Source organism: Mytilus californianus, unplaced genomic scaffold, assembly GCF_021869535.1.
Source record: "Mytilus californianus isolate M0D057914Y unplaced genomic scaffold, xbMytCali1.0.p SCAF_20, whole genome shotgun sequence".
NCBI classification, from domain to species: Eukaryota; Metazoa; Mollusca; class Bivalvia; order Mytilida; family Mytilidae; genus Mytilus; species Mytilus californianus.
In genome coordinates this window covers 291,707-311,310 of record NW_026262669.1, presented here as the reverse complement: position 1 = coordinate 311,310, position 19,604 = coordinate 291,707, and the positions used below count along the sequence as shown (strand labels likewise).

General features: G+C 32.0%; 1 protein-coding gene across 1 annotated transcript; it reads left to right on the top strand.

Annotated features, from left to right (window-relative positions):
* Positions 1-5,049: 5,049 nt before the first annotated feature.
* On the top strand, positions 5,050-18,546 carry LOC127731658 (uncharacterized). Its single transcript, XM_052240412.1, has 3 exons — positions 5,050-5,168; positions 17,534-17,689; positions 17,962-18,546. Exons 2-3 carry the CDS (start codon positions 17,541-17,543, stop codon positions 18,194-18,196), a joined length of 384 nt encoding a protein of 127 aa, XP_052096372.1. The 5' UTR covers positions 5,050-5,168; positions 17,534-17,540; the 3' UTR covers positions 18,197-18,546.
* The last annotated feature ends 1,058 nt before the right edge of the window (positions 18,547-19,604 follow it).

The following is a 19,604-nucleotide window of genomic DNA, read 5'->3' as shown; positions in this document are numbered from 1 at the left end:
GTGGGCCTTCTATGGATGGTTATGATTTAGTGGACCTCGCATGGATGGTTATGTTTTAGTGGACCATGATGGATGGTTGTGATTTAGTGGACATTGTATTGATGATTATGATTTAGTGGACCTCGCATGGATGGTTATGATTAAGTGGACCTCGCATGGATGGTTATGATTTAGTTGTCCTTGTATGGATGATTATGATGTAGTGGTCCTTGGATGGATGGTTATGATTTAGTGGGCCTTGTATGGATGGTTATGATTTAGTGGACCTTCTATGGATGGTTGTGAATTAGTGGACCTTCTATGGATGGTTGTGATTTAGTGGACCTCGCATGGATGGTTATGTTTTAGTGGACCATAACCGATGGTTATGATTTAGTAGACATTGTCTTGCTGGTTATGATTTAGTGGACCTCGCATGGATGGTTATGCTTTGGTGGACCTTGTATGGATGGTTATGATTTAGTGGACCTTGTATGGCTGGTTATGATGTAGTGGACCTTGTATGGATGGTTATGCTTTGGTGGACCTTGTATGGATGATTATGATTTAGCAGACCTTGTATGGATGATTATGATTTAGTAGACCTTGTATGGATGGTTATGATTTAGTAGACCTTGTTTGGATGATTATGCTTTGGTGGACCTTGTATGGATTGTTAAGATTAAGTGGACGTTGTATGGATTGTTATGATTTAGTAGACCTTGTATGGATGGTTATGCTTTGGTGGACCCTGTATGTATGGTTATGATATAGTGGAACTTGTATGGATGATTATAATTAAGTAGACCTTGTATGGATGGTTATGATTTAGTGGACCTCACATGGATAGTTATGTTTTAGTGGACCATCATGGATGGTTGTGATTTGGTGGACATTGTATTGATGGTTATGATTTAATGGACCTCGCATGGATGGTTATGATTTAGTTGTCCTTGTATGGATGATTATGATGTAGTGGTCCTTGGTTGGATAGTTATAATTAAGTTGGCCTTGTATGAATAGTTATGATTTAGTGGACCTCGTATGGATGGTTATGATTATGTTGACCTTGTATGGATGGTTATGACTTAGTGTGCCTCGTATGGATGGTTACGATTTAGTGGCCTTGTATGGATGGTTTTGATTTAGTGTGCCTCGTATGGATTGTTACGATTTAGTGGGTCTTGTAAGGATTGTTATGATTTAGTGTGCCTCGTATGGATTGTTACGATTTAGTAGGCCTTGTATGAATGGTTATGATTTAGTGGACCTCGTATGGATGGTTATGATTAGTGGACCTCGTATGGATTGTTACGATCTAGTGGGCCTTGTATGGATAGTTACGATTTAGCGGGCCTTGTATGGATGGTAATGACTTAGTGTGCCTCGTATGGATGGTTACGATTTAGTGGACGTTGTATGGATGGTTATGATTTAGTGGGCTTTGTATGGATGGTTATGATTTAGTATGCCTCGTATGGATTGTTACGATTTAGTGGACCTTGTATGGATGGTTATGATTATGTGGACCTTGAATAACCGAAACGTTGCCCATCTGTCGATTTTTTTCAGCACTAAACGATTCATTATGTTTTGTGCAACTTGTGAGGGAGATAAAATAATTTACTTCCATATTGCGTAACTTTACTTGAGTTACTTTCATGATTAAAGCTTTCTGTTTGTTTATTTACAATCATTGGGCCGATGTCACTGCTGGTGGAGGTTTCTCCCCGAAGGTACCACAAGTCCAGTAGTCAGTATTTCTGTGTTGACAAGACATATCATTGATATGGTCATAATTATAAATTTACTGTTTATAAAACTTCTAATTTTTCGAAATACTAAGGGATTTTGTACATCAGGAATAGATTACATTAGTTGTATTTGACAAAACCTTTCGGAATTTTGGGTCCTAAATGATTTTCAAATTCGTACTCTTTTGGCCTTTTAAACTTTTTTTTATTCGAGCGTTAATGATGAGTCGTTTGCGGACGACACGTGCGTCTGGGATACACAATCTTAAATCTTATATCTATGATAAGTTTATTTATGACCACTGGGTCAATTTCAAATTTGGAGACGGTCTTATAAGTTGAACGATGCACAGTCTTCAGACTGAATGCTTTCTTACTACGTGATTGGAAGATATTACTGACTCTATAATAGTAAATATCCTATTATTGGTTTGGTAATTTTGTAATGTATAAAACCGTTATTACAGTTGAAATGTTTATGGAAACAAAAGGACACACCACGCATGCTTTTTTTATCAATACTTAGTAGGATTACCCGAAGGAAAAAAATTAAATTGAAAAACAGATATATCCACGTCAATTATTTTCGATAAATATTGATTATAGATATGAGCCTAAACAAGGGGAGGGTTTAAACTGGGCTATACAATAAAGGCAACAGTAGTATACCGCTGTTCAAAAGTCATAAATCGATTGAGAAAAAACAAATCCTGGTTACAAACTAAAAGCGAGGGAAACACATCAGTTATAAGAGGAAAACAAAGGAACAACAGAAACACTAAAGTGCAACAAAAACAAACGCCAACATACATAGAAACGAACTATTTGATAACAACTGCCATATTCCTGACTTGGTACATGACATTTTAAGAAAACTTGCTGGGGTGAATGTCTAGCTATCCCTACCATGACAAGATAGCAGACTAAATATGAACAACATAAGACGAGAAATACTCCAAAGAAAGGGAAATAATAAGAAGAAAAAATACGACCCAAAGATCGACCATGAAAATAACTATTTGTGCACGTTAACATATTTTAATTTATATATGTGATGATAAGCTCATCATAGATACCAGGATTAAAATTATGTACGCCAGACGCGCGTCAGTGATTTAAAGGAGATGTTGCGTACACATAAATGATGAAGACAGCAATCTAATTAATCTATACACAAAACGGTTTATTTCTAAAGTTCAACCAAAATTCTTTTACAATGCATAAACATTGTTTTATGTCATTACAATATTTTAAGATTTAACCCTACCAAATCTGACTATATATAAAATAGTTGTAAATAAATGTAGAAAAACTTAATTTGTGGCAAAAAAAAAAAAATGACTTAAGATATATATGAAAACAACGAAACAAACTTCTTATATTTGTTTTTGAGATTTATTGACTATTCATGCTAAACATGCTATAAGAAAAAGACGAAATACTGTTGGCATTGACAATGATTATTAAACGGATGTGTTCTAGAAGAATTTATAAACATACAAATACTATGATAATAAGACAGGAAGACATCTACATGTCAACATATAAACGGTCTCCAACAAATTAATATGTTGATCCACCATGTTTAGCTTTGAAGGGTAAGTACGATAAGGGCCTTATTTGTCTCATTATCAAGTCCATAATTTTAAGATGGAAAGTGTTTTGAGTTAATAAACTACCATGCGAGAAAGTAAAATAGAACGATTTTTTTCGAAATAGGCCTAAAATACAGACTTTATTCGTTCAGTGTATGTTCACTTGTTTTTGTTGATATGTCTTTTGATTGAGTAAAGCCATTTCAATTGATATTTTATTGTGTGTCTTTCTATGTTGTGATGGTACACTATTGTTTCAGGTAGGGTGAAGGTTGGCGCCTATTAAAATGTTTAAACCCGCTGCATTTGTTTGCACCTGTCCTAAGTCTTGAACCTGGTGTTCAGTGGTTGTCGTTTGTTGATGTGGTTCATAAGTGTTTCTCATTTCTCGTTTTTTTATATAGATTAGACCGTTGATTTTCATGTTTGAATGGTTTTACACTAGTCATTTTTGGGGCCCTTTATAACTTGTTGTTCGGTGTGAGCAAAGGCTCCGTGTTGAAGGCTGTACTTTGACATATAATGGTTTACTTTTACAAATTGTGACTTGGATGGAGAGTTGTCTCATTGGCACTTATACCACAGCTTCTTATATCTATTTGATGAAATTTTTCAAATCATCTGGATTTCAACCAAATTTAGACTTGGAAGGCATGCATCGCAGTATTCGAAAAAACTAAATAGTTTAGTCAGATCTCTAATGTATTATAAGATGTATTATAAGCATAAGCTATTAGTGTCAGGTCCAGATGAAACAATGGAAAATCGCCTCCTTTCATTGTGATTGTTGGAAAATTGAAATTGATGCTAACTGTGATGTCAAAAAATGATATTCAAGGATAATCTAGTTATTGTTTAACGAATTTTTCATTGTAATAAAAGCCAGTCTTAAAACATTAATGAGTAGCAGTGGCAGATCCAGAGGGCGTTCATCCCCTTTGATGGTCAAACAAATTATTGTATCATGTTTTTATGATTTATATTATTTTTTAGCATAAGTCGTTCAAGAATTTTATATATAATCCGTTTTATAGAACTACACCTCACTTAAAAAAATCCTGGATCAGCCTCAGAGTTGATTTAACACGACTTTCGTGACCTGGGACCAGTACATTAACATTATTAGGTCATGCTTACGCTAAGTTTTCTAGATCTCCGCACTTTTCGTTTTAAGCAGTTTTGAATGACAAAAGGTACATAAACGATCGTTCAATAAAAAAATGTTTGAATTTTACTACGTTTCACACTCTATACACTTTTCGAGAACTAATATGAATGAAACAGATACAGACCGAAGTGGACATTCTTTTCTATCATAAAGAAATAAGCAACCAATCTAGGAAGAATTAAGTAAATGAATAAGATATCTGTTTGAAAAAAAACCTACTCGATAAAAAGTGCAAACGTAGATGATTGAGTAATCCCCACCCCCTTTTCCCGGTGTTTATACATTATACATTCTCCCTAAAAAGAAACTGAAACCCCTGAAAAGTTGTAATTGCCTTTAAATTTTTGTAATTGACTATACAATGATAGTTTGTATGAATTAAACTTCAATGCAACAATTTTATTTCAAATTTCATCAGCTATGAACTATTAAAGAACTATTGCTTGTAATCACAATACGAAAGTAAAACATAAACTTACTAACATTCTTCGTATATTGATAAAAATTGGTTTTACCATTAACTAATATTTATTTTTATAACTGTGGTATTCCGTTCGTTTGTAGGTATTTATATCCAGTACGAAAATGTGATCTTTAGATCGAAGACCAGACAGAATAAAATCAGTTTCGTTTTGTTGAATTTAGGAGATATCACTGAATTTTGAATACACGGTAATGTTATTAGTAATACTAGTTAGATTGTGATTTTTGACCTGATATCTAAAATATTAAAAAATGAAAATACGTTTCAGCTTTATTGAAATGTTTTTCATTCAGAAAAAACACCATACTTCTAACTATCGAACAATGGTGCCTTTGCATATACTTTCATCTATCCCAATTTCCCTTATTATTTCTTATAAACTCACATTTTTAAAGAACATTGTCAAAAACTCATGAAGATATGATTTTGTAGAAATTTTCAATGTTAAACTCACAAATATGTATAGTTGTTTTGGGGTATTTTTTAAACATTTTTAAATATTTTTAACCGGATTTTCGAAGGAAAAATCGGTTATTGATTTGGGGATGTACGGCGAGCGGGCGGGCGGGCGGCTGCCACACAGTGTAGATATGTTGTTTCCTGTGACTGAAGGAAGGTCAAGTTCAATTTTCACGATTTTAGCTTTTCTCGTTGTTGAGTTATAGCCCTTTCCCAATAATTCATTTTTAGATTAAATTCATATTAATTACTCCATTCTGTTCAAAGAGAAATAACTCATTTTTTAAACGATTTTTAAAAGACATTGTATTAATGATAAAAGACATTTTGATTTTTTTTTTCTTTGATAAATTGTTTGAAGAATTTTGTGGTAGGTTTGTTTGTTATTCTGTATAAACTAATTTTCTGAATGCTTTATTTATAATTTTGTTTTGGAGAATTGAACTCCTTTAATTAGATAATAATATGTTTTTTATTAAAGGATATACTTCATTACATTACATTGTGTAGATAAAGTTGTTGACATTGATAGATAAGTTGCATATCTATATTAGTGTGTGACAAATGAAAGAAAACATATTTGGAACTATTAATTATATTTGATTATAATTTTAAAATAGATATTCATTGTGTTACATCATATCTAATTTTAGAAAATAGTGCTTAAATCATATCTAATTTAAGAGAACTATGTGTTTATAATTTATTCAGTTTGAGTTATTTCAGTAGTTGTCGTTTGTTGATGTAGTTCATAAGTGTTTCTCGTTTCTCGTTTTTTATATAGATTAGACCGTTGGTTTTCCCGTTTGAATGGTTTTACACTAGTAATTTTGGGGCCCTTTATAGCTTGCTGTTCGGTGTGAGCCAAGGCTCCGTGTTGAAGACCGTACTTTGAGACCTATAATGGTTTACTTTTATAAATTTTGACTTGGATGGAGAGTTGTCTCATTGGCGCTCATATCACATCTTCTTATATCTATTTGGTCTTTTATATTTTTGTCCTTTGTCTTTTGTCTAGTGTTTTTCTCTTGGTTTGGTCGTGTTTGATGTAGTTACGTTATGTTTCTAAGTACTCTCATTTTAGCTGCAAAATCACATTCTCCTTTCAATATAACCATCATAGAAACACTTAAAGATATTGTCATGACAATATTTAACACATAACCATATCCCGACAAATTATGGAATGTTATCTCTTTCTGTTTAATATTTTACAATGAGCTTAGAATTTAGCTATTCATTTATCTATTTCTATTTTTATTTATTTTTCCATTTTATTATTTATTTCTTATTAGTATATTTTTGATTTTATGACAATAATGTGAGGGGTTTATTTATTTTTATTATATCTTCTACAAGTTTAAGCTTAACATACTCAAATAGAATATCATGAAGGCCAAAACAATCCTAAAGATTGTGTCTCCAAATGCTTCATTTAGGGAGTTGTGTTATAGTGCTGTTATTACGAATTACGTATACTTATTAAAGTCAGCATATTGATGTTCAACTTCTTCATCTGTGTGAAGATGTCAGTAAACTATATGATAACAATTGAAATTCCATTGATCATGATTATTGGCCACCTTCAGCTTGTTAAAATTGTGCCAAGTAAAATAAGTTGTTATGTCAATAGATATCCACATGATGAGCCGGATCTGCTTATCCTTCCGTAGCACCTAAGATCATCATCACCCCCATTATGGTGTTCGTGTTACTCGGTCTTTAGTTTCCTATGTTGTGTTTGTGTACTGGTGTAAGTTTGTTGGTCTGTTTCGTTTTAGCCATGGCGTTTTTAGTATGTGTTATTCCGTATCAACTTCACAAATAATACACGATGGTCTTGAAGTATAAATTCTAAGTACTGACGTTGTTTATCATCTTAATAACGTTTTATAGTATTTTTTTATTTGTCTTTGTAAATTTTTACTTGTACTGTTAACTAATAGTCTATTTTTTGGTAATATCCATTTGACGTGGCTTGGTACTTATACATCCCGTCATTGTGTTATTGTGCTATGGTAAATGTTTGTATTCTTGTCTTTCGTTAAGCTAATGTGCTTTGTCGATATGCCTTTTTGTTTTTCTTTGTTGACATATTTGTTTGTTTTATAATGATTAAGATTATAACACAATGTTGACTGCTGTACCCCTATTTTTGACATTTTAACCTATTGTGTCTGTTTGTTTTGTTCACACATCGTTGTCAATATAATGGAATTATATGCGTCTGTCATACAAGTGAGAGATTTAGCTAGCTATAAAACCAGGTTTAATCCACCATTTTCTACATAAGAAAATGCCTGTACCAAGTCAGGAATATGACAGTTGTAATCCATTCATTTGGTGTGTGAGCTTTTGATTTTGCCATATGCTTACGGACTTTTCCATGTTTCCGTTTAGAATTTTCCTTGGAGTTCTGTATTTTTGTTATTTTACTTTTTGATGCATTGTGTGCTATTTAGCTATTTAGTGACTTATATCCAGGATTAACACAAATCAATTTAAGGAAAAACCATTGATCCTTATTAGAGGCTTCATGAGAATCCTTTATCCCTGTCATTCAATTTAAAATAAGTATTCAAAAACAAAAATGTTATTCAAAAATAGTGTACAGTTGTAAACAGGTTTACATTTTCCAAGTCATTACTTTATCATGAAATATCATAGCTGCACGATCTTTAAATATTTGTTTAGAAATAGTAAATACCGAAATTTTATAATAAAAATCAAAGTTAAATAGAAAACGAAAGTAAAATATAAACTTATTTAACGTTCTGCGTATATTGACAATAACTGGTTTTACTATTTACTAATAGTTATTTTTAGAACTGGATTTATCATTAACTAATAGTTATATTCAGAACTGGATTTACCATTTACTAATAGTTATTTTTATAACTGGGTTTTATACGACCGCAAAATTTTTGCGTTCGTATAATTTTATGTTGTCGTCGTCGTTGTCCGGATATATGTTGTTTCCAGACAGTAACTTGAGTATAAGTGCATGGATCTCTTTGAAATAGTAGCACAAGATTACATACCACAAAAACAAGGTTGTTATTGATTTTGGGGGTTATTGTCTTAACTGTTTAGGAATTCGGGGCCAAAAAGGGGCAAGAAACAAGCATTTTTCTTGTTTCAGAACAATAAAAGAGGGACGAAAGATACCAGAGGGACATTCAAACTCATAGATCGAAAACAAACTGACAATGCCATGGCCAAAAATAAAAAGACAAACAGACAAATAATAGTACAGATGACACAACATAGAAAAATAAAGTCTAAGCAACACGAACCCCACCAAACACTGGGGGTGATCGCAGGTGCTCCGGAAGGGTAAGCAGATCCTACTCCACATGTGGCACCCGTCGTGTTGCTTATGTTATTACAAATCCGGTAAATAGTCTAATTCGGTAGGTCACATTCGTGAAAAGAGAAGGGTATTGTAGTTACGACATAAGGAACATATCCGATATCATCTGTGAAACGGTTATTCCATAACGGTCAATAACTTGTGTATAAGTGTATGGATCTCTATGAAATTGTACCACAAGGTTTCATTTCTCAAAAGGAAGGTTGGGATAGATTTTTAGGATTATGGCCTTAACCGTATAGGAATAAGGGGCCAAAAAACTAGGATTTTCTGGTTTCCGGACAATAACTTAAGTATAAGTCTGTGGATCTCTATAAAATTGTACCACAAGGTTACATACCCAAAAAGGAAGGTTGGGATTGATTCTGAGGTTATGTCCCTAACCATTTAGGAAAAAAGGGACAAATTTCAATGTGATTCAATTCAAAGTCTTGAATTCTTGGGGTTCTTTGATATGATAAATCTATTTGTGTATTTAGATTTTGGATTTTAGGCTCCGTTTTTGAATTTGTCCACATTGATGTACAAAGGGTCCAAAAATTAAACTTCATCAAAAATTGAACCATATGAATAAGAATAAGAATAAGAATATTTATTGAATCCAATTAAAGGGCCCGTTTCCGAGCATATGCATATATATATATATATAGTATTAATTATACAGTAATTTTTAAGATATATTACCTTAAAAATAAATGATTAAATAACTATACTCCATACCAGATGGTGTTTGAAAATAAATAAAATAGAATATTAACCCTCTCCAATACATAAAAATAAATAAACTACTGTAACATCACTACTACATGTATATTTAGTTAGTTACTGGAATGCAAATTTTCTCTTATTTTAAAACAAGTACTTATAAATCTTGACACTGACATATTAACATTTTTAGACTCACATGACATTAACCAAATAAATTGTTCATACTTTGAAATAAAAGGGAAGTTTTTACATTGAATGCATGCTTCATTAAGAATAAAATTCCATTCCTTTTCATATGCAGTGCATTCCATCAAAAAATGAAACTCGTCTTCAAACTGCATATTTTTACACTGCCCACAAAATCTTTTATCTTTATCGATTTTTTTATATCTACCTTTCTCAATAGCTAACTGATGAGCACTGATTCTAAATTGAGTTAAGCTTTTTCGATCTTGAAATTTTTTAACTTGACATAAATATGCTTCCCTTTTGAAGATGTTTTTAAATTTAAAATAAGTACGCAATTTTCCTTTTTTAACATTTGCATTATCTTCTATAGTATTTTTCCAGTAAATCCTATATCTGCTAATCAAAATATTTTTAACTTTTTCAATGTCAAAACTTTCCATATCAACATCAATACATCTTAAAATGTATACAATATTAGAATACCAAGATGACTTATTACATTTGTGAGTTTCAATACTTGTGAATAGGGCTTGTTTTAACAAATGATCCTTTTCTAAACCATTAATTCTTTGTATAAATTTAAGAATAGAACAAATGATTTCAATATGCAATGGAGTACGACCTAACTCTCCCATAACAGCTAAATTACATGACTTTTTATTTACCCCGAGAATGTATTTGTAGAACTTTAAACTTAAGTTCTCGCAATCAAACTTACTAATTTTTTTCTCAATTTCAAAGGGGCTGTTTGTTTGACATTTTGAAAAATTAAAAGTACAAGTTCCCCAAATTTCTGAGCCATATGTTAAAATTGGCTTTATTGTATGGTCAAAGATATGTAAACAACTATCAATTTTTGGGATGTTTTCACCGAAAGTACTTTTTAACTTGAAAAAAGCTTTTAATCTCCTTTGATACAAATCATATCTAGCCGTAGAAAAACTTCCAGAAGCAGAAAAAATAACACCTAGATATTTATAATTTCTAACATTCTCAATTGGTTCACCATTAAAATAAAGGTTACTTTTAATCATTTTACCACCTTTGTTAAAAATTACAATTTTTGTTTTCTTAAGATTAACCTGAATGAATACACCAACTTTTACAATATACTTCTAATTTATTTAAACATCTACTCAAACCTGTTTGACAAGTAGAAAGAAGCACAACATCATCGGCATACATTAAACAATTAAGTTTTGTACTTCCTATTTCAGCTGGTACACAGTAATCATCAAATTTACACGGCAAATCATTGACAAATATCTTGAAAAGATTGGGACTTAAATTATCCCCTTGTCTAACTCCAATGACAGCTTTAAGTTTATCTGTTAATTTATCATTTAATCTAACTTGTAAAAAAATATTATTATACATGTTCTTAATAAAATTATAAAAATAACCCCCTATCCTAATGTTTTGGAGTTTTAACAACAAGGCTTCATGAACTACAGAATCAAAAGCTTTCCTAAAATCTACAAAACATGTGTATGAGTAAGTTTTGCTTGCTATACACTTTTCAATTAGGGTCCTCAAAATAAACATATGTTCTACTGTTCTTGATTTTTTCTGAAAACCAATCTGTGATTCAGAAATTACATTAAACGTAGTCAAATAACTATCAAATCTATTATTCAGAGTGGAATTAAACAACTTTCCAATACAACTTATAATAGCAATACCTCTATAATCAGAAGGGTCATATTTTGAACCTGATTTAAATATTGGTATAATATTACCTGTTTTCCAATGTTTTGGATAAAAACCAGTGCATAATATAATATCAAATAGTTTTACATAACATGGAAGCAAAATTAGCTCACTACATTTGAGCATTTCGTTTGAAATGCAATCTAACCCAGTAGATTTACCATATTTAATGCATGTATTGCCTCTGTCACTTCTTTCTCTGTAATTTTATAATCAAGCTCAGAAAAAGTCTTTCTTTGTTCTAATGTACAAAGCATATTCTTAAATTCTAGTATTTTTGATTGATATTTTGAAGAGAGCGTATTTTATTCTTGAAAATGTTTAAACCACTCATCAGCCGAAATTATACTATTACTTGACAATAGTTTTTCATCTTCATATTTTAATTTGTTTAAAAGTTTGAATATTTTGATGGATTTTTTTCGAATAAATTATCCAACTTTTGAATTATATCCAGCTTATATTGTCTAAACTGTAACTTACATTTTTTACCATATAATTTACGAAATTTAAAGAAACTTCCTCGTATAATTGGATCCTTTGGATATCTTGCTAGCATTTGACTTTTATGATCTAATTCTTTACGCATACTACTTAACCCCTTATCAAACCACGGCTTAGACTTAATGCCGTTACGTCTGGATTTTGTTTTCCTTTCTAATGATTTATTTGCTGCCATTTTTAAAATATCAAGAAACGAATGTAATGCAGCTTCCACTTCACTTTGAGACTGAATATTTTTAAAATCTTGAATTTTGACTTTTATCTCTTCAGACTTAAGAGCATTTAAAAATAATTCTGGAGATATAGTTTCCCATTTGAACTTCACAGGGAAATCATCCAAATTCTCTTTTAAACAATTAACTTGAACGGAAGCCAATAGTCTTACAGAAACTTTTGCATGATCTGACAATCTAAGTATTGGATCATCAACATGAAAATACAAAACATTTTCTATAAAATCCTCAGATACCAAACAGTAGTCAATTACACTATTGCCATTATATTGGTAAGATGTAAATTTACCTTGGTAATCCCCAAATATTCTACCATTCAATATACGAATTCGACTTGAAATACACATATCCAATAAATTTTTACCTCTGGAACAGGACTTATTATCGTTACGCACTAGTGACTGCTTTATTTTATCCGATTCATACTCCTCAGGTACAGGGACATAATCATTATAATCGTCATCATTATTACTTATAAAATCTTCAAGATTGCCTGTCCTTGCATTAAAATCCCCTAAAATCATAACTTGACCTTTATCTTAAATTGCTATTTCATCAGAAAGATTAGCCAAAATATCAAAGTCTTTGTCATTTAAAAAAGAAGAATTAATGAGGGGTATGTAAGCAAAACATAAAAATATATTGTCTTCAAAACCAAAAAAATGTTTTATCCAATATTAGCCATTGGTACTCTGAGCATGTATTTTTAAGGAATTTTACACCCTTTCCTACATTTTTGTTGATTAAAATTGCTAAACCACCATATACTTGCTTTTGTTTTGGGTTTTGTGCCCTGTTAAAATGACTAACAATGTAGTTATCCAGTTCTGACAAATCACATTTAGTTTCAGACAATCCAATAATATCACACTTTCCTATAGATTTCCAATTCCAATAGCCTATATTTATCGAGTTCTTCACCACCATGTTTTGATTGCTCCGACATTACGGCCTCCGGATGTATACCAAGTCCGATTTTGAACACCAATATGTCCTCCTATCTCCAGTCTGTCACCACGAAGCTCTAAATTATGACCAATTGCCTGCTTAAGATTTCCTGACAGTATATATATATGTCCCTTTTTTAGTCAAATGTATAACATCATTTATCAATATACCGTTTGCTGGTTGACCACGAAATGACAAGTTACTATTGTCACACAGGAAAGTGTCACTGGCACCACCAAATTTGTCTTTTATCATGATATTCAGTTTTTCTACATTTCTATTTTTTATCCCATCTTTTTTAGGCAGTCCAAGTGAAATGATAAGTTTCTTGCTCAATTTTTTCTCTCTTATCTGATCTATCAAAGTTTGCAAAATGCAATACATTCTTCTGGTGTTTTGTGTTCAATGTCATTTCCCAAAATGTGTAAAATGATTGCATTATAATTGACATTCGGATCGTCAATGGTACCTATATATTCCATAGACTCCTGTATTTTGTATTTGATAATCTTGTTGACATTTGCACTTCCAAACGATAGATACTTAGCACTTATATATTTTGTGTTTGAGGTTCCTATCATAAGTATTTCTTTTCTATTTTCCCTCCCTTTATTTAAATTTCCTGAAGATTGCAGATTTTTCTGTTTTACATTATTTTTAACCACTGGTGTGGAGTTTGATAAATTATCAATAGATGCGACATCAACTTGGTGTACGTTACTCTCGGTGTCTGTACTTTTACTTACGGTTTGTAAATTGCTTTGTCTTGTGTCTGACTTATTATTCACTTGTGTTTTCAATAAAGAACAATCCTCGTGTAACTTAATAATTTCATTTCTTTGTTCACACACTTTATATTCCATCTCTAATAAGGATATATCTGTACAATGTAACCTTTCTTCGTACGGTTTTATTTGAATTGACAGAACTTTGATTTCACTGTTACTACAATCCATCTTTTGTTTTGCAATTTTAATTTCAGTTTCATATTTAACTACTTCTACTTCTCTTTCTAAAAATAAATCTGCATATTTACTTTGTAAACTGTTTTTCTCTTGTCGACATCTATTAACCCCTTGCTCGAAGTTTGTACATAATTTACATAGAGATATTTCCTCAAATTTGGCTTCCATGGCTCTTAACTTTTTCTCTAAGTTTTCTTTTTGTGTTAATACTAATTCAAATTTCTGTTCTAATTGATTTCTTTTATCGTGTGCTTCAGTAATCTTATCTAAAGTATCTACGAATTTTGATTGCATAGATAACATTTGTTTTTCAAAGCAGGACTCTTCTACATTGATACTATCATTTTCCGATTCGTTCGGTGTTTTGGTACTTAGTTCCTATGAGTTAAACATATTTTGCAAATTTGTTTTCCAGATTTGTTTAGATGAAACGTGTGTACTTTTTATTTCTTCTTCATGTGCAAGCTCACACTGAACTCCAATTTGTGAACAATTATTTTGATCAAGCTTATTTTTTACAATAAACAAATTTGTAACACCAGAACACTTTTCACACGTAAATTTTCTTTGCGAATTTACAAACAAATACAACTGATAAGGTGGTAAGAAAGTATAAATATAATGATACCAACCTTTACAATGTACACACCTTATTCCTATCTCATCAACGGAATCTTTACATAATGAACAATGGGATTTTACTTTATCATCTGCTAAAACTCCAACTTCTATACTATTACACTCATCAATTTGTTTGATTTCATTTACACATACCTCAGCAATTTTATCTATTGCGGCCATACGTTGCCAATATGATGAAGTATTACTAATTCCTGCTTTTGCTAGTGAATCCGCTTCTATGTTCCCTTCCACATTATTATGACCCTCGACCCATTTCCAATAAACTTTTATGTTACTCTGCAATTTATCCAACAACATCCATAATTCTTTATTTAACACAGTTCCGCTGCCTCGACCTGTTTTCCATGAATTTTGTTTCCATTGTCCGATCCACTTAGTAATTCCATCCTTTACATATTTACTATCTGTATAAATTTCCACATCCGTAAATCTAAACTTTTGTGCTTGCGTTAATGCAATAATTGCGGCTGATAGTTCAGCACAGTTATTTGATTGTTTACTTCCTTCCAAGTATTCACTTACATTCAACGGATGAAAGTGTCCCCAAAAAACACCACAGCCGCCTTTTGCGCTTGTTTGACCATTGTTTTTGCATGCTCCATCAACAAAAACCACAGCTGTTTCTGCCATCATTAACTTGTTTACATTAGCAACGGAAGAAAAGTTACAAAGTTTACAATATCTACAAATTCGCTGTAGAAACAAATATGCACATATTAAAATCCAATACATTTCCAGATTCTTCATTAATTTATACCATTTTCCTACTTAAAATAAATCCGGTAAACCGTAAAATCTTTATCTGTTCAAAGCTGCATTGGAAGAAACGTCCATCTTTCGTGACCATATGGGTCATTTGATATGCCAATCAAACCGTTTATTTAATTTTTTGATTTTGGGACCGGTTTTCAAATTGGTCCAAATCGGGCTTCAAAATTAAACTTTGTTTGATTTCAACAAACCGCCATCATTAACTTGTTTACATTAGCAACGGAAGAAAAGTTACAAAGTTTACAATATCTACAAATTCGCTGTAGAAACAAATATGCACATATTAAAATCCAATATATTTCCAGCTTCTTCATTAATTTATACCATTTTCATACTTAAAATACATCCGGTAAACCGTAAAATCTTTATCTGTTCAAAGCTGCATTGGAAAAAACGTCCATCTTTTGTGACCATATGGGTCATTTGATATGCCAATCAAACCGTTTATTTAGATTTTTGATTTTGGGACCGGTTTTCAAATAGGTCCAAATCGGGCTTCAAAATTAAACTTTGTTTGATTTCAACAAAAATTGAATATATGTGTTCTTTGATATGCTGAATATAATCTCGTATTTAGAATTTCTATGTAGGGCCTTGTTATCAAATTGGTTTACATTGAGATCCAAAGGGTCCAAAATTAAACTTAGTTTGATTTCATCAAAGATTGAAATCTCGGGGTTCTTTAATATACTGATTCTAACCATGTATTTACATTTTGGATATTGGACCATAATAGGCAAATGTCTTATTTCAAAATTTTAAGTTCTTAGACCACATTCATTCTGTGTAAGCAACAACTATTCTATGTTAAATATATTATCACAGTCATAATTCAGAGCTGTATTGCACAATTAATAGAAATTGTAAATAGAATCATAGTTAAAATAGATACAGCAGTAAATCTAATGTTAGAGAAGAAATTATGTATACATTTAGTTTGAAATTTACTGTTCATTATTACATATTGAAAAAGACATTGTAATTATGAGGAATGATATTTTGAAAATTGTATTTGTTTCTTCACTTTTTGGTAATTTTTTTGAAACCTATTCTGTGTCAAATATTTAATCACAATCCAAATTCAGAGCTGTATCAAACTTGAATGTAGTGTCTATACTTGCCCTAACTGTTCAGGGATCGACCTCTGCGATCGTATCAAGCTGCGCCCCGCGCATTTAATTACCATCTATTAAAAGTTCTTTTTATAACTGTGGTTTTCCGTTCATTTGATCTTTGGATCGAAAACCTGACAGAAAAAGATTACTTTCTTTTTTTTGAAATAGGGAGATATCACAAATACACGGTAATGTTATTAGTAAAACTAGTTAGATTGTGATTTTTGACTTGATATCAAAAATATTAAAAATGAAAATACGTTTCCGCTTTATTGAAATGTTTTTTAGGTAGAGCTTGAGATAGAAAAAAAATCGTCAGAGGGCAAATGTTCTGACAACTATGTTGTAACATGAATTTGAACTGGCACTGATGTCTGTGATACGCGTTCATGGTGCTAAACGCCCCAGTTAAGATTATTTCACTCATATCGTCCCGAATAGCAATGATAACAGTGTATCTATCACAACCATCACCACAACTACCACGCAAAGCCACCACATATGTGATTAACAACAGCTTCGCATTCTGTATTCATTATTCATTATTTACTCCAGTTTGACTGAGACCTATTCTATGGTGCAAACATAGGTGGCAGTGGTGGTAGTGGTGGTGGTGGTGGTGGTGGTGGTGGTGGTGGTGGTGGTGGTGGTGGTGGAGGTGATGTTGATGGTAGACAAACTTAAATTTTCTCCTATTTTGGAATGGTGTTCGGACTAATAATTCATTTCGTTCCTGAATCTTTCAATTTCTGGTTCAGGGCACAAACACGGGTGCTAACTCAATTCGGAGCCTGCACTTGCACATATGAAAAGCTTCTGAGGCTCCCATATTAAATTTATTGGTAAAATGATGTCATATAACGACTTGAATGATCTCTAATCTTAGAGGAATCTATGTACATGGAGATGTTTATGTAATAATTAAATGTTTTTTAGGTTTGAAATGGCAAATTTCCCTCATGACGTAAAGACGAAAAGTGGACTGACCGGTATATATAACGAGAAAGTGACGAATGTGGAACGTATGAAAAGACCAATGAACAGTAGCGGTGGTAGTGCAAAAATCCCTTTTGTTCCTCATCAGGGCGTAAGGTACAATCTCTCTTGCTTAATCTTCCAGGTCTAACCCAACATACCAAGGGCTGATAATACATAAAATAACTTCATTTAATATCAATATTGGCCAATTGTCGAATACTTTGAGATAAATATCTGAAATTTTTGAGAAAATTTATTATCAGTGTTTGAGGAAAATATAAATGCAAATATCATTGGTTTAATTTATGTATACCATAGTACTGAAGATTTTTTTTTGCCAATGCTAAGTATTAATCACAAAATACTGTTTTCATATTTCTTTTTAGAGTAACCACGGACCATGGAAATCAATACCTCGTTCATAAAGGTGGTGGCTTCGGAAAGACTAGTCAGACGGTTGTAGTTGATGCGAAACATATGTCCGATCAATGGAAATCTAAGGGATCACGTGAGGTCGGCGGTAACCACAATGTTGGAAGTTATGTTGAGACTGGCGGTCCAAAATACAATGTATTTACTGATAATTGTATACAGGGAGCCGGGAGGATGTTTAAAAAGTGATGAACAATCACTGGTATGACATCAATCACTATTTATTGACAAGATTTATACTGTATAAATGTATGAAAATCAAGGATTAAAATTTAGACTAAGCTTTTCTAATATATTCATAATAATACAACCATAGCTTTTGGGTTTGTAGTTTTGACAAAATATAAGCACACAGACAAAACCATTTATACATTAGCAATGGATTGATATTAAATTATATCTGTATTTTTTAAGTACAACATAAGTTACCTAAACAAGATGTCGATTATCATAACCTTGAACATTTAGTAGTGATGTATTTATGATATTTTGACCTATTATATCTGTTTGTTTTGCTCAGTCAATATAATTGATTTCTATGCGACTTTCATACAAGTGTGAGTTTTAGTTAGCTATAAAACCAGGTTTAATCCGCCATTTTCTTAAAAAGGAAATGTCCGTACCAAGTCAGGAATATGACAGTTGTTTCCATTCGTTTGATGTGTTTGAGCTTTTGATTTTGCTATTTGATAGGGGACTATAAAACATAAACTGTAAAGGGATCGAAAATTATATTTTAACGTTAATAGGATATTTGGTGTTCAACTCCTTGATGTCCAGAGGGTACACAAAAAGGATCCAAATGTACAAGTAACATAAAAAACCGTGTATGCAAAAGTGTCCATAGTGATTTAATTATTGCCATACTTTTATAGATAATTTTAACAGAACATCTCAGTACCTTAATGAAATTAAAATATATTAATAACCCATATTTTGAAAGGTATGTTCCTGAAATTTTACCCCAAAGAATTAAAGTTAATTAAAGCCAAAACCCATGATACACATGTGACAACTACAGATATTAATGCAAGACAACACTACGTTACTGCTTCCAGTTGGCTTCGTTCGTATAATGTTATGGCGATGTCTGCGTCGTCGCCCGAAGACATTTTAGTTCGCAGAAATTTTTATCACCAGGTTCCATACGACAAGAGGAAGGTCGGGATTAATTTTGGGGTCTATTGTCGTAGATTTTTAGTTTTTAGGGGCCAAAAGGGGACCTAAAACACGCATTTGTCTGGTTCACAGACAATAACTTGAGTATAAGTGTATGGATCTCTATGACATTTAAGCACAAGGTTCCATACCACAATAGGAAGGTTAAGATTGATTTTATGGGGTTATTGTCGTAGCTGTTTAGTTATCAAGGGCCAATAAGGGACAAAAAACAATCATTTTTCTGGTTTGCAGACAATAACTTGAGTATAACTGTATGGATCTCTATGACATTTTAGCACAAGGTTACATACCAGTATAGGAAGGTTGGGCTTGATTGTGAGGTTATTGCTGTAGCTGTTTAGTTATTAAGGGCCAATAAGGGACCAAAACAATCATTTTTCTGGTTTGCAGACAATAACTTGAGTATAACGGTATG